At 46.6% G+C, this 21185-nt stretch overlaps 1 protein-coding gene and 1 pseudogene across 1 annotated transcript in view; both read left to right on the top strand.

Annotated features, from left to right (window-relative positions):
• dhrs12 (dehydrogenase/reductase (SDR family) member 12) overlaps window positions 1-21185 on the top strand; it is a 58552-nt gene that overhangs the window by 17766 nt on the left and 19601 nt on the right. Inside the window, 2 exon segments of the mRNA XM_070894003.1 lie at window positions 8499-8594; window positions 9900-9981. Coding sequence (XP_070750104.1) covers window positions 8499-8594; window positions 9900-9981 — 178 coding nt within the window.
• On the top strand, window positions 4901-5079 carry LOC139276637 (U2 spliceosomal RNA; annotated as a pseudogene).

Raw genomic sequence — 21185 nt, forward strand, 5'->3', positions numbered from 1 at the left:
AATTCTACCATATTATGGTCACTCATCCCCAAGGGGCCTCGCACAACAAGATTGCTAAATTAGTCCTTTCTCATTATACATCACCTAGTCTAGGATGGCCAGCCCTCTAGTTGGTTCCTGGACATATTAGTCTAGAAAACCATCCCTAATACACTCCAGGAAATCCTCCTCCACCGTATTGCTGCAAGTTTGGTTAGCCCAATCAATATGTAGATTAAAGTCGCCCATGATAACTGCTGTACCTTTATTGCACGCATCCCTAATTTCTTGTTTGATGCTGCCCCCAACCTCACTACTACTGTTTGGTGTTCTATACACAACACCCACTAGCATTTTCTGTCCTTTGGTATTCCACAGCTCCACTCATACAGATTTCACGTCATCCAAGCTCATGTCCTTCCTAACCATTGCGTTAATTTCCTCTTTAACCAGCAACGCTAACCCACCTCCTTTTCCTTTCTGTCTATCCTTCCTGAATGTTGAATACTCCTGGATGTTGAGTTCCCAGCCTTGGTCACCCTGGAGCCATGTCTCCGTGATGCCAATTATATCATATTCATTAATTGCTGCCTGTGCAGTTAATTCGTCCACCTTATTACGAATACTCCTCGCATTGAGGCACAGAGCCTTCAGGCTTGTCTTTTTAACACACTTTGCCCCTTTTGCTGTAATGTGGCCCGTTTTGATTTTTGCCTTGCGTTTCTTTGCCCTCCACTTTTACTTTTCTTCTTTCTATCTTTTGCTTCTGCCCCCATTCTACTTCCCTCTGTCTCCCTGCATAGGTTCCCATCCCCCTGCCATATTAGTTTAACCCCTCCCCAACTGCAGTAACAAACACTCCCCCAAGGACATTAATTCCAGTCGTGCCCAGGTGCAGACCATCCGGTTTGTACTGGTCCCACCTCTCCCAGAACCGGTTCCAATGTCCCAATGTGGAACTGGAGTCACATATAGGCCAGACCAGGTAAAGACGGCAGGTTTCCTTCCCTAAAGGACATTAGTGAAGTAAATTGGGTTTTCACAACAATCCAACAGCTTCATGGTCACTTTTACTGAAATCAGATTTGTTTCGAAACAATTCAAATTCTCACACTGCCATCGGTCGATTTGAACTTGTGTTCTCTGGATTACTAGTCCAGTAACATACGCATTCCTGCACGGGACTATCATTTTGCTTATGCTTACTGCCCTCTAGAGCCTTGCCTAACCAACTATTTTTTCATTTTGACCCCTGGCAGGGAGGTCAGGCTATTTGGCCATTTGGAACATCACAGCTGAGCCTGAATCTCTCCTCACCCGGTATTCCACAGTTGCACTTTACAGCGTAGTGACCAGGAGCAGGAACCTGGCTACTTTTCATTTCATTACTCCTGAGTTTAGCATGTGGTGTACCAGAATGTGAATTTTATGGGCCTTTGATGATCCTGAATTCCTTTCAAAGAAATAAAGAGAAGAACTTGCTCCTGGGGACATCCCAAGGTGTTTCACAGCCAATGAAGAACTTTTGAAGTGTAGTCACTGTTGTAATGTAGGAAACACGGCAGCCAATTTGTGCAAAGCAAGCTCCCACAAACCACAATGCGATAAATGACCAGATAATCTGTTTTAGTGATGTTGGTTGAAGGATAAATGCTGGTCAATACACCATGCTCTTCTTCGAAATAGGGCCATAGAATCTTTTGCAACCATCTGAGAGGGCAGACGGGGCCTCGGTTTCACATCTCATTTGAAAGATGGCACCTCTGACAGTGCAGCACTGGTCGGTACTGCGCTGGAGTGTCAGCCTAGATTATGTGATCAGGTCTCTGGAGTGGGACTTGAACCAACAACATTCTGACTCGGAGGTGAGAGTGCTACCACTGAGCCACGGCTGACATGGATTAGGAGGAATGGCGGAAAGTGAGCTCTAAAAGCTGAGCTCTAGGTAGTGAGAGAAGAGGGAGATGAAAGCGTTTAGGGAGGGAGTTTGGAGAGTCGAGCAGAGGCACCTGAAGGCCCCGTCACCAATGGTGGGGCGAAGGATGGGAAAAGCCCAGGCACAATCCCATCCCAGTTCTGCCCACATTCTTTCCTGAATTGCTGAAAGGTGGCAACCCAAACGCAGTCTACAATGGTGGCTTTGAACCTTGCTTGCTCTCACTGCATCATTTTGTTGCAGTACCATTGACTCGCTACTGGTGGTGCTCCTGAGAGCAAGAAATAGCTGAGCAGCTCCACCAGCAGAGCGCTTCCAGTACTGCAGCTGTCAATATGCAAAGCAAAACCAAGCAAAATATCAGTCGCTGCAAACCTGTCGGCCCTGAACTTGTACAGTGGGATACTCACTTACAAATGCTTAACATGTTTGCTTGAAATTCCTCTCTTTGCTATTTTAAGACAGACATTGACCCTTTTTTTATTTTAAATGTATTAAACTCTGGGATTCCTCCCGAAACATTTCCAGCTCTCTACCTGTCTCCTCCTTAATAACACTCCTTCAAGCCTACCTAATTGATCAAGCTTTGGATCATCAGACCTAATATCTCCTTATGTGGCTCAGTGTCAAATTTTGTTTGATAGCGCTCCTGTGAAGTCCCTTGGGACATTTTACTACATTAAAAGTGCTATATAAATGCAAGTTGTTGTTAATACCTTTACTCAAATAGTGGGGGAAGCGATTTCAGAGTGCACATTAGCAGCTTACACTAGAATCACATGGCAACACTGCATTTAAAAAGAAAATGCCATGAGATATTATGGTCCGTGGTCCTTTCTTGAGGTAAGTGAACAAGGTCTGGGCAAGCAGACAAACCTTATTTTCATTAATGGGTCCCACACTATTCAATAGCAACAACTTGCATTTACATAGCACCTTAACATATTAAAACATCCCAAGGTGCGTTAGCAAACAAAATTTGACACCGAGCCACATAAGGAGATAGTAGGACGGGTGCTCAAAAGAGGTAGGTTTTAAGGAGTGCCTTCGAGAAGGATAGAGAGGCGGAGAGGTTTAAAGAAGGAATTCCAGAGACTGGGATGTAGGCAACTGAATGCACGGCCGTCAATGGTGGCGTGATTAAGAATAATGTGATAATTCGATCTTATTTCCAACATTAGGTTTCTTCATTCAACAGCAAGAGGGTACGCGAACTGCTCTACAAAGTTGTTGTTCCTTATGGAGAGATGTTGGGGGGTTTCTATGGAGATGTTGGGGGGTTTCTGTGGAGATGTTGGGGTTTCTATGGAGATGTTGGGGGGTTTCTATGGAGATGTTGGGGTCTCTATGAAGATGTTGGGGGGAGTTTCTATGGAGATGTTGGGGTTTCTATGGAGATGTTGGGGGGTTTCTATGGAGATGTTGGGGTTTCTATGGAGATGTTGGGGGGTTTCTATGGAGATGTTGGGGTTTCTATGGAGATGTTGGGGGGTTTCTATGGAGATGTTGGGGTTTCGATGGAGATGTTGGGGGGTTTCTATGGAGATGTTGGGGTTTCTATGGAGATGTTGGGGTTTCTATGGAGATGTTGGTTGGTTTCTATGGAGATGTTGGGGTTTCTATGGAGATGTTGGGGGGTTTCTATGGAGATGTTGGGGTTTCTATGGAGATGTTGGGGGGTTTCTATGGAGATGTTGGGGTTTCTATGGAGATGTTGGGGTTTCTATGGAGACATGTTGGGGGTATCTGCAATTAACATCCTGTTGCATACCAAAGGCTAAAAATCTATGGGCTAGACTTTCCACTTTTGTGCAGATCACCCAAAAATGGGTGTTATTTCCAGCGTGGGCGGTAAATATGGGTTTTGAGATCGCCGGATCAAAACCCTAACGTTCCATTTTATAAAATGGGCGTTACCGCGAGCGATCTGAAATGGGCGTTAGCGTTAAATTTTTTGAACTTCTGCCGTAAAATGTCGCCGTCCATAGCAATGGCATGGCAACGCTCATTTCACGCGTTTCTGGAGGTCAGAGGTCATCATTACAGACACAGAAGAGGAGACAGAGATCGAGAGGAAGCAGAGAGGAACTGAAAGCGTGTGTGGGTGTGGTGTGTGTGCTTGTTTGGCTGTTTTGGGAGCTAGGAAGGAGATTTTCAACCAGCAGAAAGAATTCTGAGCAAAAATTAAGTTGTTCCCACCGAGATAATTGCGGAAATTTGGAAGGGATGGGGAAGGCAACACAGCACACTGTGGAGACTGATGCAGGCGGGAGCAGTGAGCTGGGAGAGGAACAATTGGAAGGATGAAAAAGAGCGTGGAGATTCTCGGACGAGGCAAATGCCTCCCTCATGCAGGAGGTCGAGTCACACTGGGGTGATTTGACCCAGGGTGGGCGTGGGATGCCCACCCCAAAGGCCTACCAGTGGATATGGGCCGACATAGCCGAGGTGGTCTCGTCGGCGACCAACGAGGTGTGTGAGGGCAACCAATGCCGCAAGCGCTGGAACGACCTTGTGGGATCCACCAGAGTAAGTATTACATTTATTTACATGTACTTATATATTTATATAATTTGATTTGTAAATGTAATGAGTGATTAAGATCAGATGTGTTGTCTTGCACTTATACAGGGAATGTTGTACTCAAAGCCTGCGTTCACGGTGTACGTCTTTAGGTAAAAAATGATAAGTTTCATAATAATCTTGATTACATCTGTCGGTTATGTGTTGTATCAGTCTCTGTGACAGTACCTAGCAATGATTTCATGCAATGATCTCATGCCATGTTGTGCTGTTGTTACCTTTTACAGAAGAAGCTTTCAAGGAATAGGGCAGAGCAGAAGTGAACTGGTGGCGGGCCACCAGTCATCAGTGACCTCACTGACATTGAGGAGCGGGTGCTGGCACTAGTGGGGAGCCACCCCCAGTCAGCCACGCAAGCAGCTGCAGAACCTGATGTGATGCCATGTGAGTAAAGTATACACCATCGTTTCTCGGCCTTTTGGCTAAGATCAAGTGTAGTATCTGTTCTTATCAGTTTAATATCCCCTATGGGGACATGATATTGAATTGATTTTTGGACAGGGAGCTGGATCAGGGGCATGCCCCGTCCACTCCATGCACCGACCTGGTATTGCAATATTTCCAGGAACGGTGCAACTTCGCCTCTCGGCCTTTTGGCCTAAGATCAAACACATTGGTGCAAAGTGATCTTTGGCGTTAGAGTTGATCTGGAACGAAATTGGATTAAAAAAAAAAATACACCATTGTGTGATATAACCTCAATAGATGCCACACCCACTCATATCTGACCAATAATATATGATAGATGAGTGATAAAAGTGTTCTCTAAATAATGATGGCCTCATGAGAATCATTGCAATGCAGAATTTGGTGATGGTCATGAAATGTGATGTTTGTGATGATTCTGATCGTGCTGGTGCTTTTGTCGTGCATATGCTGTGTGTAGCGCTGGAATCACCTTGTGACCCTAGTACTCTCCTCTAATAACCTCATTTGTGTTTTGCAGCTCAGCCAGCAATGCGGCCCCAGGCCAGACCACAGAGGCCAGAAGCTGGGGGCATGGGGCAGGACTCGCTGGACGATTGGACATCTGGTGCTGAGGAGCTCCGATTCTCGCCCGTGGGTCTGCTGGGTCTGTTCTCCACGGATGACAGTGTGGACTTTGAGGAGCCTGCATCCACCCCAAGGCCATCTAGTGCTCCTGCGGCCATTCCCACCTCCACCGTGGAGATACCGGGCCCAAGTACCTCGCCACAGGGCACCCGAGCTGTCTCCAGGACAGTGCCGACCAAGCGGAGGTTGGTTAGACGCGGCAGGTCTGCTCCACGAGCGGCAGATCTGAGCGGGGACATGGTAGACTTGTCCAGGAGGAGTGTTGACATAGGTCAGCAGATCCAACAGACAATAGGGGACAAATCCGACAGCTGGCCAGGATGTCCGCCACCATAACGGAGTACGTGCCGCGGATGGCAGAGGCCCTGGAGGTAATAAACAGGAACACTGGTGGCAGAGGCCTCCCAGTGATCCCGGAGCGCGACACTGCACCCCAAGGTGCCGCACCCACATTGTCAATGACACATGAGAGCCAGGAGGAAGATCTTGCTTCTGGCTCAGAGCACATTCCCACCTCGGGACCGTGCTCTCCCGTATCCGTCCAACCACCAGTTCTGCCATCAACCCCCCCAATGAAGCAGTGCCTGAGGAGCTCCTTGGCCAGGTGGCATGGAGTAAGAAGGAGAAGGGGAAGGGGTAGAGGTGAGGAGAAGGGGTGGGGGGGCGGGGGGAGAACATGAGGTGCATGGCCGCAGGTGATGGCTTGGTAATACTTCCATGTTGTTGTAGAAAATTTGTTGGAAGGTTTGGGGGAAGGGGGGGAGGGGGCTACTTTGTTGGTTTGCATTTGTGTTCTGTGTTGCTGGAAATGTTGACCATTTGATTGATGTCAATCTGATAAATTTGTTGTGGGGTGCGATAGGGTGTTTTTTACAGTTATAATTATGATTTCACAGAAATGTTCGGGTTAAATGTTTTTTATTTAACATAACCTTGTTGTGCATTGTCTCAAATAGCTGCACTGTTACACACTGGTGATTCCTTAACATCAAAGGGTATAATTAAACTTAACTTGAATCAACTTAAACTTTAACTGTCACCATGGTGATGCACACCATTGGTGTATGAGCTGCAGACACAGCAGTGTTGCAGATTTGTAAATACCAACAATGTTCTTTCAAGCAAAGCGCTCATTTATGAGCTGCTGACGTAAGAGTCTTGCAGCTATGTAGCCACCACGGGCCCTTTCCTGCGGTCTAGAGGGGGGCGGAGGCATGGTTTCAGCGTCAGCTTGATTATCTGGCCCGAGGTCAGCGTCCACCTCCTCATCGTCCTCTTCCTCTCTCTCCTGAGGTGGACTGGCAATCCCTTCTGGCAAGTCTAGTCCCCTCCTGATAGCCAAGTTACACAGCATGGAGCACACCACCACGAATTGAGCTACCTGCTCAGGGTCGTATTGTAGCTTGCCTCCTGAGTGGTCCAAGCATCTAAAGAGCTGCTTAAGCACTCCAATGTTTTCTCGACGATATTGTGTGTGGCTCTGTGGCTCTCGTATCGCTTCTCGGCTTCTGTCTGGGTGTTATGCAGGGGGGGTCATCAGTCAGGTGGCGAGGCCATATCCTTTGTCACCAAGCATCCAGCATTGACCTTGTGGCTGACTGGTAAACATGCCAGATACAGCGCTCTCACGCAGGATGTGAGCATCACGGATGCTGCTCGAAAATTTGGCATTCACTGCCATAATTATTTGCTGGTGGTCGACAACGAGTTGCACATTTAGGAAGTGGAATCCCTTTCAGTTCTGAAAAACCTCTGCATCCTGAAAAAGTGCCCGTATCGCGATGTGCGTACAGTCTATTGCTCCCTGCACCTTGGGGAAGTTAACAATTTGGTAAAATCCTAAAGCCCTCAGTCTGAGCCTCCCTGGTGATAGGGAAGCTGATAAAGTCCATCTTGCGTGCGTAAAGGGCTTCAGTGACCTGTCCAATGTAGCAATATGTGGCATGCTGAGATATAGCGCAAATGTCAGCGGCTGACGCCTGAAAGGAACCCGACGCGTAGAACGAAAGTGCCACGGTGACCTTGACTTCGATGGACAGTGCGGTCCTGGTGCTGCTGGCAGGCTGCAGATCTCCCCTGATGAGCTGGCATATCTCACTGATAACCTCCTTGTGAAGCGCAGTCTCCTAAGGCAGGTGTTATTGGACAAGTTGAGGTAAGACCGCTTCTGCCTATAAGTGCGGGGGGGTGTAAGGTCTCATCCTCCGCATCAGTCTGGCACATCTTAGATTGGGCACATAATGCTGTCGAATATACCTTCTGCCATCTCTAGTCTGCAGCATGTGCGTAGTCATCAAGACAGGCTGAGAAATGACGGGCCCCATTACAATAACTATCAGTATTATATACTTATTGTTCACAAACAATAAATTTCCCCACTAAGACACCTAAACTAAATTCCAATCGTCCACAGTATGATAAGATGTTTGTTCAGATGTTTACATCACCTGAAAAGAACTCCAGAGTACATCAAAACTCTCTTAAATGAAGCGACCTGCGATTTACAACATGGCGTCCATACTGCTGTGATTAGTTCCGGTGAGAGCAACTTTTTCACAAAGTTTTTTTCAGCGAGCGATATTGTCAGCAATATGTGGGTAAGGTGCCGAAAGTAACGCTTGACGATATTTTGGGCGTTAGTTTCACCCATTCTGATCTTTCCGCCAAAAAAAAGTGGGCGGGCGGTATTATTTTTTATTAAATTAAGTACATGCCAAAGTAACGCTCGGCAATAAGTGACCGAGAAATGGGCGTTAGTTTCCATTTTGTGGCTAAATGGGCAATATACCTCATTTCAGCATTAAAATGGATATTAAGTGGGCGGTATGCATTCAAAAATAATGTAAAGTCTAGCCCTTTACTTCAGAAATGCCAGAAATTCAGGTTTCAGTGCTGATGGTTTCAATTAAATCATTGACAAAATGGCTTTGTATCATTTGTTTCAAAGGAGGTTTTTGTTCATATCCTTGACATATCAAGCCCCAAGATGATCTAGGAGTTTGCCGATAAATTCCAACAAGCAAATGACAAACTTAATGTTTTGGTAAGTTTTTTTTTTAACCCATCACTGCAACAGCTTGCATATTTAGTTTGCTTTTAAAGTAATAAAATATCCCAAGGTGTTCCACGTAGGAAAAAGGCAGATCGTGAGTAGTAATGGAAAAGTTAGGAGAGGTGAATGCATGGCAAAAAGAGAGGAAAAGTTAAAGAAGGGATGAGAAGTCCAATGAAAAAGACTATCGGTCGGGGTGTATAATGTCCAGCCGATTCACTGTCATACATTTTGCGCTATCGTACAAGATCAATTTCAACTCCACGAACTTGTCTAAGTTGCCCTTTTCCTGATATTTCTTATGTGGAAAATATTTAACTGTGGTAGAATTAAGCATCTGATTCTCACACAAGGTTGATAGTTCCTCTGACGCGGGAGGCGCTTAATATATTTCTGTTTCTGACTCTCTGAACAAAATTCTGATTATAATGGCGTAGTCACCAGCCCTGTTGGTAGGGGGAGGGGGCGCGGAGAGAGGGGGCATTTATAGATTAAGTAAGTAGGCAAAACTGTGACAGATGGAGTTCAACGTAGGGAGGTGCAAAGTCATCCACTTTGGCCTCAAGATCAGATCTTTTTCTAAATGGTGAGAAGCTAGGAACTGTGGAGGAGCAGAGAGATTTAGGGGTCCGTGTACAGAAATCACTAAAAAACTAAGAACTAGAGGACAGGTACAAGAAATAATTTACAAGGCTAATGGAATGTTAGCCTTTACCTCAAAGGGGCTGGAATGCAAAAGGGGTGGAAATGATGCGATCGTTGTATAAAGCTCTGGTTAGACTGCATCTGGAGAAGAGCGTTCCGTTCTGGGCACCACACCACACCTCAGGAAGGATATACTAGCGTTCGGGGGGGTCGGGGGCGGGGGGCAGCGCAGATTCACCAGAATGATACCAGGGCTAAAAGGGTTAAATTATGAGGATAGGTTCCATACTCTAGGCTTGTATTCAAGGCAGGAACCAAGGCAGGTAAATGGGGTTAACATAGAGATGAGCCATGATCTAATTGAATGGCGGAACAGACTCGAGGTGCTGAATGGCCTACTCCTGTTCCTATCTCTAACTCCAACAAGTGCAAGCAGCTTTGAGTATCTGTTAGAGATAGAATTGGAATTTGCAACAATAGGCATGCAAGTGTTAATGGGTCTATATTGTCATATTGTCATCAAAGTTTAAAACAAAAGCAACTGGTCATGACCGCAGCCTGCACAGAAAGCTAACCTTTAATCTGTGAATCTCATTGACAACATTTGAGTATTAAGAAAGCAAGTTAATGTTTATTTGAATTCTTTACTAGATCAACAATGCGGGGTGTATGATCAATCGGAGAGAGCCGACCGCAGATCAATTAGAAAGTAACTTTGCCACAAATACCTTTGGTAAGCTACAAGCTATCTGATATGAAAGGTCTGGTGTAATTTGTCCTCCACCCTTTCTGACTGCCGACACCCAGCTGACAACACCCAGCTCTATCTTTCCACCACTTCACTCGACCCCTCCATGGTATCTAAATTGTCAGACTGCTTGTCTGACATCCAGTACTGGATGAGCAGAAATGTTCTCCAATTAAATATTGGGAAGACCAAAGCCATTGTCTTTTGTCCCGCCACAAACTGCATTTCATACCACTGACTCCATCCCTCTCCCTAGCATCTATCAGAGGCTAAACCAGACTGTTCGCAACCTAAGTGTCATATTTGATCCTGAAATGAGCTTCCGGCCACATATCCGCAGCATAACTAAAACTGCCTATTTCCACCTCCAAAACACTGCCCGCCTCTGCCCCTGCCTCAGCTCTTCTGCTGCTGAAGCCCTCATCCATGCCTTTGTTACCTCGAGACTTGACTACTCCAACGCACTTCTGGCTGGCCTCCCACATTCTACACTACGTAAACTTGAGGTCATCCAAAACTCGGCAGCCCGTGTCCTAACTCACACCAAGTCCCGCTCATCCATCATCCCTGTGTTCGCTGACCTATATTGGCTCCCGGTTAAACAACACTTCAATTTCAAAATTCTCATCCTTGTTTACAAATCCTTCCATGGCCTTGCCCCTCCCTAACTCTGTAATCTATTTCAGCTTCACAACCCCACGAGATGTCTGCGCTCCTCAAATTCTGCCCTCTTGAGCATCCCTGATTATAACTGCTCAACCATCAGTGGCTGTGCCTTCAGCTGTTTAAGCCCTAAGCTCTGGAACTCCCTCCCTAAACCTCTCCACCTCTCTACTTCTCTTTCCTCCTTTAAGACGTTCCTTAAAACCTACCTCTTTAACCAAACTTTGGGTCATCTGCCATAATTTTTTATGTGGCTCCGTGTCAAATTTATCTGTTGTGTCCTATAACACTGCTGTGAAGCGCCTTGGAACGTTTTACTACATTAAAGGTGCTATATCAGTAAAAATTGTTGTTGTTGCCATAATAGAGATGTATATTGCCAGCATTAATGTTTGCAGAGATCTCTTAGAGCAGGAGTAGGCCATTCAGGCCCTCAAGCCTGTTCTGCCATTCACTTAGATCATGGCTAAGAACTCCTTTTTCCTGCATTTGCTCCATATCCCTCGATGCCATTAGCCAACAAACACCTGTCAATCTCAGTCTTGAAAGCTTCACTGACCCTCAGCATCCACAGCCTTTTGGGTGAGAGAGTTCCAGATTTCCACTACCCTTTGTGTGAAAAAATGTTTCTTGATTTCACTCCTGAACGGCCTAGCTTTAAGACTATAGGCTCAATTTTCCCCAGTGATCTGCGCCATTTTTTTTGGCGCGCGCTGTTTTTTTTGTCGTAAATTAAAATATCCAAGTTTCCCCAAAGATTGTGCGCCAGCGTAACTCAGTTACAATTTTTTTAGGTTAGTTTTTTTTTGCTTCATAGGAGGCATAACCTGATGTCTGCGCCAGTTTTTCACATTTATGCAGGTTTGGCCAACTTACATTTCTCCTAGGACAGCGTATGTGACCACTCCCAAAAATCCTTCTGTGCACTTAAGAAAAGCCAGCGCTCATTAATAAAATCGGTGCAGAAAGACTCCATTGTTTTTAGGAGGGAGTTTTGGAGGGAGTCAGAACACATTAAATATGCATCATGGAGCTTAATTTTTTTCAAACTTAAAACGCAGACAATCGAAGTTTAATGCAATTCTTTAATTTTGGATGTTTTTCCAAGGTGCCACACCATCACCAAACATCTCCAAACCGAGCTCAAGGGTCAGAGCGTCGGCCGACAGAATCGGTCCCTCACCTGAACACAGGGGCTCGGCTTCAAAAGAAGCCCAGGGGTGTGGGGGTGTGTGGAAGCCGAACTAAGGGATAAGCACTCTTACACTATGCAGCAGCATCAAAAGAAGCCTGGTGGGGGGGTGGGGGGGGGTTTGCTGAGCCCCTGTGTCTGGGTGAGGGAGCGATTCTGTCGGTTGAACCTCGAGCCCGATGATGAGAAGTTCAGTCGCTGGTGGGGATGGTACTTTGAAAAAAATCTAAATTTAAAGAATTGCATTAGACTTGGTTGCCCCAAATGTCCTCATTGAATGCCTAACTTCCCGTTCTAAGCAAGCCTATTGCGCATGCGCAGATCTGGGTGTGGTCCATAGTAAGGTGTCAACCTTGGGGAGAGAGACAACATAGAAGCTTGTTCTGCTGTTTTGAGCTTCTTGCAAAGGTACAATTTAATCATGGGGGCAATACTGACAATGCCATACCTTGTGCAAGCCTTCTGCATGATGGTGCTGCGGAGGAGACGATTGCTTCGACATCATCGCATGAGGAACCTCAGAGCACATAGGATGATGAGCAGGAGGCCTTACCCATGCCGGGTATATCGAGACAGGCGTTCATATATGCACCTGAGTGATGCAGACTGTGTGAGAAGGTTGTGTTTCTGCAAAGAAGTTGTAACCGAGATCTGTGAGTTAGTAAAAGCAGACCTGCGACCTAGAAGCATCAGGAGGACTGCTTTGTCAGTTGAAGTGAAGGTTACAGCTGCACTTTCATTCTATGCATCTGGATCATTCCAGGCCACAACTGAGGATGTGTGCACCATTTCTCAACACACAATACATATCTGCATTCGGCAGGTGACTGCTACACTATATGCCTGGAGGAATGACATAAATTTCTCCATGACCACCCAGGCAATGTGTGAAAGGGCTGTGGGCTACTCCAGGATTGCTGGCTTCCCAAAGGTACAGGGCTGCATTGATTGTACCCACATCGCCTTGCCTGCACCTTTGGAGGATTCCGAGATGTACAGGTACAGAAAAGGCTTCCAGTCCATTAATGTGCAGCTCGTATGTGATGACATGCATCACATTATGTCAGTTGATGCGAGATACCCTGGGAGCACCCATAACACGTTCATCCTTCGCGAGAGTGCTACATGTGCCATGTTTCAGCAGCAGCCAGAAGGTCATAGTTGGCTGTTGGGAGACAAAGGGTACGGCCTCGCCACTTGGCTCATGACGCCCCTAATTGTAACCCAGACGGAAGCTGACCAGGAATACAACATGGGGAGCGACCTATTAAAAGCCCGGCGGTAGATCGAGAGCCAGCGGCAGTTGGTGAGAGGGGAGCGGCCTATAAAAGGCCCAGCGGGAGATCGAGAGCCAGCGGCAGTTGGTGAGAGGGGAGCGGCCTATAAAGGCGTACCGGTGCAGCTACAGCGGGAGAGAAAGCAAAATAGAAGTAGAAAGAAATCAAAAAGTGACGTCACAGCCAATGGGGTAAGTGATTGGCTGGTGATTGGTGAGTAGCTTTTCTTTTTATTTTTTATATCAGTAAGTGAACTTTAGCATTGTTACTACCAATTTAAGGGTATCTAAGGGTGAAGACATGGCAGGAGAGCGCGATCACGTGATATGCTCCTCCTGTACCATGTGGGAACTCGGGGACACTTCCGGTGTCCCTGGGCGCTACGTGTGTGGGAAGTGTATCCGCCTCGAGCGCTTGATGGTCCGCGTTGCGGAATTGGAGCTGAGGGTGGATTCACTCTGGAGCATCCACGATGCTGAGAATGACGTGAGTATCACATGTAGTGAGTTGGTCTTACCGCAGGAGAAGGGTTCACAGCCAGATAGGGAATGGAAGACCAGCAGGAAGAGCAGTACAAGAAAGATAGTGCAGGGGTCCCCTGTGGTCATCCCCCTGCAAAACAGATACACTGCTTTGAGTACTGTTTGGGGGGATGACTCATCAGGGGAGGGCGGCAGCAGCCAAGTTCATGGCACCGTGGCTGGCTCTGCTGCACAGGAGGGCAGGAAAAAGATTGGGAGCGCGATAGTGATAGGGGATTCGATGGTGAGGGGAATAGATAGGCGTTTCTGCGGCCGCAACCGAGACTCCAGGATGGTATGTTGCCTCCCTGGTGCAAGGGTCAAGGATGTCTCGGAGCGGGTGCAGGACATTCTGAAATGGGAGGGAGAAAAGCCAGTTGTCGTGGTGCACATTGATACCAACGACATAGGTTAAAAAAAAGGGATGAGGTCCTACGAAAAGAATTTGAGGAGCTAGGAGCTAAATTAAAAAGTAGGACCTCAAAAGTAGTAATCTCGGGATTGCTACCAGTGCCACGTGCTAGTCAGAGTAGGAATCACAGGATAGCGCAGATGAATACGTGGCTTGAGCAGTGGTGCAGCAGGGAGGGATTCAAATTCCTGGGGCATTGGAACCGGTTCTGGGGGAGGTGGGACCAGTACAAACCGGACGGTCTGCACCTGGGCAGGACCGGAACCAATGTCCTAGGGGGAGTGTTTGCTAGTGCTGTTGGGGAGGAGTTAAACTAATATTGCAGGGGGATGGGAACCTATGCAGGGAGACAGAGGGAGACAAAAATGAGGCAAAAGCAAAAGACAGAAAGGAGATGAGGGAAAGTGGAGGGCAGAGAAACCCAAGGCAAAGAACAAAAAGGGCCATTGTACAGCAAAATTCTAAAAGGACAAAGGGTGTTAAAAAAGCAAGCCTGAAGGCTTTGTGTCTTAATGCAAGGAGTATCCGCAATAAGGTGGATGAATTAACTGTGCAAATAGATGTTAACAAATATGATGTGATTGGGATTACGGAGACGTGGCTCCAGGATGATCAGGGCTGGGAACTCAAAATCCAGGGGTATTCAACATTCAGGAAGGATACAATAAAAGGAAAAGGAGGTGGGGTAGCATTGCTGGTTAAAGGGGAGATTAATGCAATAGTTAGGAAAGACATTAGCTTGGATGATGTGGAATCTATATGGGTAGAGCTGCAGAACACTAAAGGGCAAAAAACGTTAGTGGGAGTTGTGTACAGACCTCCAAACTGTAGTAGTGATGTAGGGGAGGGCATCAAACAGGAAATTAGGAGTGCATGCAATAAAGGTGCAGCAGTTATAATGGGTGACTTTAATATGCACATAGATTGGGCTAGCCAAACTGGAAGCAATACGGTGGAGGAGGATTTCCTGGAGTGCATAAGGGAATTATAGACCGGTCAGCCTGACCTCAGTAGTGGGTAAAATGATGGAATCTATTATTAAGGATGTCATAGCAGCGCATTTGGAAAATGGTGACATGATAGGTCCAAGTCAGCATGGATTTGTGAAAGGGAGATCATGCTTGACAAATCTTCTGGAATTTTTTGAGGATGTTTCCAGTAAAGTGGACAAAGGAGAACCAGTTGATGTGGTATATTTGGACTTTCAGAAGGCTTTCGACAAGGTCCCACACAGGAGATTAATGTGCAAAGTTAAAGCACATGGGATTGGGGGTAGTGTGCTGACGTGGATTGAGAACTGGTTGTCAGACAGGAAGCAAAGAGTAGGAGTAAATGGGTACTTTTCAGAATGGCAGGCAGTGACTAGTGGGGTACCGCAAGGTTCTGTGCTGGGGCCCCAGCTGTTTACATTGTACATTAATGATTTAGACGAGGGGATTAAATGTAGTATCTCCAAATTTGCGGATGACACTAAATTGGGTGGCAGTGTGAGCTGCGAGGAGGATGCTATGAGGCTGCAGAGTGACTTGGATAGGTTAGGTGAGTGGGCAAATGCGTGGCAGATGAAGTATAATGTGGATAAATGTGAGGTTATCCACTTTGGTGGTAAAAACAGAGAGACAGACTATTATCTGAATGGTGACAGATTAGGAAAAGGGAAGGTGCATCGAGACCTGGGTGTCATGGTACATCAGTCATTGAAGGTTGGCATGCAGGTACAGCAGGCGGTTAAGAAAGCAAATGGCATGTTGGCCTTCATAGCGAGGGGATTTGAGTACAGGGGCAGGGAGATGTTACTACAGTTGTACAGGGCCTTGGTGAGGCCACACCTGGAGTATTGTGTACAGTTTTGGTCTCCTAACTTGAGGAAGGACATTCTTGCTATTGAGGGAGTGCAGCGAAGATTCACCAGACTGATTCCCGGGATGGTGGGACTGACCTATCAAGAAAGACTGGATCAGCTGGGCTTGTATTCACTGGAGTTCAGAAGAGTGAGAGGGGACCTCATAGAAACGTTTAAAATTCTGACGGGTTTGGACAGGTTGGATGCAGGAAGAATGTTCCCAATGTTGGGGAAGTCCAGAACCAGGGGTCACAGTCTAAGGATAAGGGGTAAGCCATTTAGGACCGAGATGAGGAGAAACTTCTTCACCCAGAGAGTGGTGAACCTGTGGAATTCTCTACCACAGAAAGTAGTTGAGGCCAATTCACTAAATATATTCAAAAGGGAGTTAGATGAAGTCCTTACTACTCGGGGGATCAAGGGGTATGGCGTGAAAGCAGGAAGAGGGTACTGAAGTTTCATGTTCAGCCATGAACTCATTGAATGGTGGTGCAGGCTAGAAGGGCTGAATGGCCTACTCCTGCACCTATTTTCGATGTTTCTATGTTTCTATGTCACATGAGAGGACCATTGGCATCTTGAAGCAGCGTTTCCAATGCCTGGACCATTCCAAAGGCTACTTGCAATACTCCCCTGAGATTGTCGGTCAGTTCACTATTATGTGCTGCATGCTGCATAACTTAGCCATCATGAGGCAGCCCCTGAGGTGATAATGGCTGATGAGGAGGAGGAAGATACAGATGATGAGGAGGAGGAGGAGGAAGCTATGCAACTACCTGAACCCGGAGCATGAAGGCAGAGGAGGGCGGGCGTCATGTCCCTTTAACGATTGCTCGAGCCTTGCGCCAGCAATTCATCCATGAATGCTTTGCTGCCTAAAGGCTCAGCGACAACTATTCCACATGGACCATGTTTACTGTTTGGACCTGTTCCGTAATGTTGTGTTGTGTTAATGGAACAAATAATGGAAATGATTCTTCTTTACTTCAAAAAGTTGTGTTAATAATAAACAAATAATGGAAATGATTCAGTTATAATTAAAAAATATATTTTATTCAAAAGTTTAACAAACACGTGTTTATACTTAACTTTAATAAAAATATTCTGTATCAAACTTTAAAGTTTTCAGTTAAGATCACTTACAAACTTTAAGATCACTTACAAATTTTTAAACTTGTAAATTTACATAACTTACAAAAATTTTTTAATTTGAGAACAGTGACAACAGTAACAATAAGAAGAACAACAGCAGCAAAGAAAGGCTGCACCCATCTCTCCTCCACCTTATTCTAAGACCGCCCGCTGCGCTTGGTCTTGGTGACTCCACCCCTGCCCGCAGGCGGTGACGCAGCGTTTCTCGGGTTGGTACCAAGCTTATTCTTTCAAGCATCTTGGATAATGCACACTTCTTGATGGGAGGGGCAGGCGGTAATGTGGAGGGCCCGGTTTGGGCCTCTTAAGAGGCTGGTCTGGGGATTGGAGTGGGAGTGGCAGTTGATTCTATCAATGGGCACGGGGTCTGAGCGTGTTAACTTATTGCAGCAGCAAACTCCGGCATTCCCTCCCTCATGTGCCCTGACAGCGTCTCAATTACCTGCAATATTCCCTCCCTCATGTTTGCCGACAGTGTATCAGCTACCTGTGACATTCCCTCCCTCATGTTCACCAACAGTGTTTCAACTACCTGCAACACTCCCTCATGTTCACTGACAGCGCATCAGCTACCTGCGACATTCCCTCCCTCATGTGCACTGATATTGTATCAGCTGCCTGCGACATTCCCTCCCTCTTGTTCCTGGACAGTGTTCCCATTTCTCGTGAGAATGTTGTTTCTTCTCCCAACAGTCCCAATACCTCATCACCCACCCCACTGATCGTGTCCAGGAGTAATCGTGTAAGGTCAGTACTCTCCGCACTCATTGCCATCATCTGAACCACATCTGTTAGATCCTGCACCTCAGGAGAGCGCTGTCGAGCTCTCCTTCCCCTCCTCACCCTGGGTGTGCCTCGCAGCATCCCACTGGGACCCACAGCCTCGGACAGTGGGGCCCTGGGTGTGCCTCGCTGCACCCCACTGGAATTCCTAGCCTTGAACTGTGAGAAACCATGGAATGTCCCACCAACACTCGTACCACTCAGGAAAGGACCTGGACCTCAATGGGCGGTGCCTGCACCTCTTCCAGAGTGAGTACAGCAGTGGGGACTTCATCCATCACCTTCCCCTCCCCCTCACCCCTCACCCCATGTTCCTGGTCTGGAAGGTGGGATTGGAAGATGTTCTCCTCTTCAGGCTTGTCCACATCTGAATCTTCTTCTGCATCGTCAGGGTTGGCCTCAAGTTCTGCAAAATATAACAAAACAGCCAAATAGTTAGCAGCAGAGAAGGGGGCAGGGTGGGTGGTGAGTTGGCTCACACAGCACAGGCAGCAGGCTGATTTGAAGGACCATGATGAATGATAGCACATTGCATCAACCGAAGTGTAGCTGACGGAGACATCCCCATGAACCGAAGCATGGCTAGCCCGTGCAGTACTTAACGTTTAGGAAAGCCAGACTGGAATTTGAAGGACTTATCCTCTCCTTCGAGTGAGGGCCCAGCTTGTGCAGTGGTGGTTGCTTTTCTCCAGGCAGGACCCATCAAAGTAGCGACCCTCTCTTCCAAGGGTGTCAGTGGGTGCAGATTTGCCGGGTCTCCTCCTGTTCGAGTTCTTTCCCTTTTGTTTTGTGCCACCTTCCTCTGCAAAGATGAAAATACAACTTTTTAGAGAGGGTGTCTTTCTTCTGGGTGCGACATATAAAGATGGTCACATTTACAATTGCAATTCCATTGAATAAGTGAAAATATTACTTACACTAACTACTTGACCAAGCTCCTGCCACCTTTTGCACTGGCCTCCAGATCTCGGGGTGGTCACCATTGCACAGTAAACTTCTGCGAGTTGGTTCCAGTGTTTCTTCATTTCTTTTGGTGAAACTTTTATGTGACCTCTGCTGGTGTCCAGCTCGTGCCATCTGGTCTCAATCCCAGTAACCAGTGCCTCCACTTCATCCTGTAAGAAATTCTTGGTCCTTGCACCGCATTGCATCTTGTATTGCAGCTCCGATTTTTCCAAAGAGAATTAAAGTTCTCACACACAACTGGCTCTTTAAAAATGGGCGAATGCAGACCGGGAGCTGTACTGGGCATGCGCGCCCACAGCAATCACGTCAAAAACTTCCTTTTTTTTCAGGCATTCACAGAAATGGGGGGGCATCTTTTTTTCGGTGCAAACATTAGGCTCCACCTCCCAAAGCTAAAGGACAGGCTGCGTGGCACCAAATTCAAAAAATAGAACAGGGAAACTTGCTAGTTATTTTTTTGGAGTAGTCAGGGCCAAAAAAAACGGACATAACTCTTGCAGTACGCCAAAAAACGGCATGGGGAAAATTGAGCCCAGAGTCCTCTCATTCTTGATTCACTCACCAGAGGAAATAGTTACTCTGTATCTATCCTATCAAATCCTTTGAACGTTACAAACATCTTGGTTAGATCACACCTCAACCTTCTACAATCAAGGGAATACAAGCCAATGTTATGCAATCTATCTTCGTAATTTAATCCTCCAAGCCGCTCTTGCCATCATTTGGGGGGTCTTTCAGACTAGCAGCCCAGCCTGAAGATCACTTCTGCCCTGAACGGGATCTGTATGCCAGCTTTTTTCTGGCATTCAGGTTGCTGGGCAAAACAGAGATGGGAGCCGAGGAAATTCAGGTTATGTGAAAGCCTTCTCCGTCCTGCCATGGGCTGCGTCGGGAGTAGTTCTGTTCAGAGAATCCCCACTGGAATCTGCCAGCTACTGGGATAGAGGTAAAAACAGAAAATGCTGGAAACACCCAGCAGGTCAGGCAGCATCTGTGGAAAGAGGAACAGAGTTTACGTTTCAGGTCAATGACCCTTCGTCAGAACATTCAAGTGCTTTGTGATTTTGTTCTTGTAAGTGTAGGTTAGTGTCTCTTTCTTTGTTTGCCTGCCTCTCTCTCACACATAGTTATCTGTTATAAAGAGAGAAAAGCAGAGAATGTTAACATTTTCCAACCATCAACAAAACAGAGTGATAATTCGTGATTAGAAGCTCTCTGTCTACTTTCAAAATTCAATTCATTTGATTTTTTTTTTTAAATACTCAGTTAAAGGATGTGAAAATACTCTCAAGGATGAGGAATTCTCCTCGAAGCGGAGTTCCAGTAGAGGAGGATTTCCGCCCACCGCCCCATATCTACCCCATTTTCCTGGGTTGGGTTCCATTTTATATGCAGCCTCCTGAAGGGATTCCTGCCATCAAGTCTGAACTCCCAGTGCAGCCGAGGTATCTCTTACAGTGCTGCAGTGGGCCAAAAGATCAGAAGCAAGGTTCCCTCTCAATGGAGACCAACCTGGATAGACGACCGCTTAACATAAGAACATAAGAATTAGGAACAGGAGTAGGCCACCGAGCCCCTCGAGCCTGCTCCGCCATTCAACAAGATCATGGCTGATCTGGCCGTGGACTCAGCTCCACTTACCCGCCCGCTCCCCGTAACCCTTAATTCCCTTATTGGTTAAAAATCTATCTGAGACTTGAATACATTCAATGAGCTAGCCTCGACTGCTTCCTTGGGCAGAGAATTCCACAGATTCACAACCCTCTGGGAAAAGAAATTCCTTCTCAACTCGGTTATAAATTGGCTCCCCCGTATTTTGAGGCTGTGCCCCCTAGTTCTAGTCTCCCCTACCAGTGGAAACAATCTCTCTGCCTCTATCTTGTCTATCCCTTTCATTATTTTAAATGTTTCTATAAGATCACCCCTCATCCTTCTGAACTCCAACGAGTAAAGACCCAGTCTACTCAATCTATCATCATAAGGTAACCCCCTCGTCTCCGGAATCAGCCTAGTGAATCGTCTCTGTACCCCCTCCAAAGCTAGTATATCCTTCCTTAAGTAAGGTGACCAAAACTGCACGCAGTACTCCAGGTGCGGCCTCACCAATACCCTATACAGTTGCAGAAGGACCTCCCTGCTTTTGTACTCCATCCCTCTTGCAATGAAGGCCAACATTCCATTCGCCTTCCTGATTACCTGTTGCACCTGCAAACTACCTTTTTGGGATTCATGCACAAGGACCCCCAGGTCCCTCTGCACGGCAGCATGTTGTAATTTCTCCCCATTCAAATAATATTCCCTTTTACTGTTTCTTTTCCCAAGGTGGATGACCTCACACTTTTTGACATTGTATTCCATCTGCCAAACCTTAACCCATTCG

The sequence above is a fragment of the Pristiophorus japonicus genome, chromosome 11 (genome assembly GCF_044704955.1).
Source record: "Pristiophorus japonicus isolate sPriJap1 chromosome 11, sPriJap1.hap1, whole genome shotgun sequence".
NCBI classification, from domain to species: domain Eukaryota; kingdom Metazoa; phylum Chordata; class Chondrichthyes; family Pristiophoridae; genus Pristiophorus; species Pristiophorus japonicus.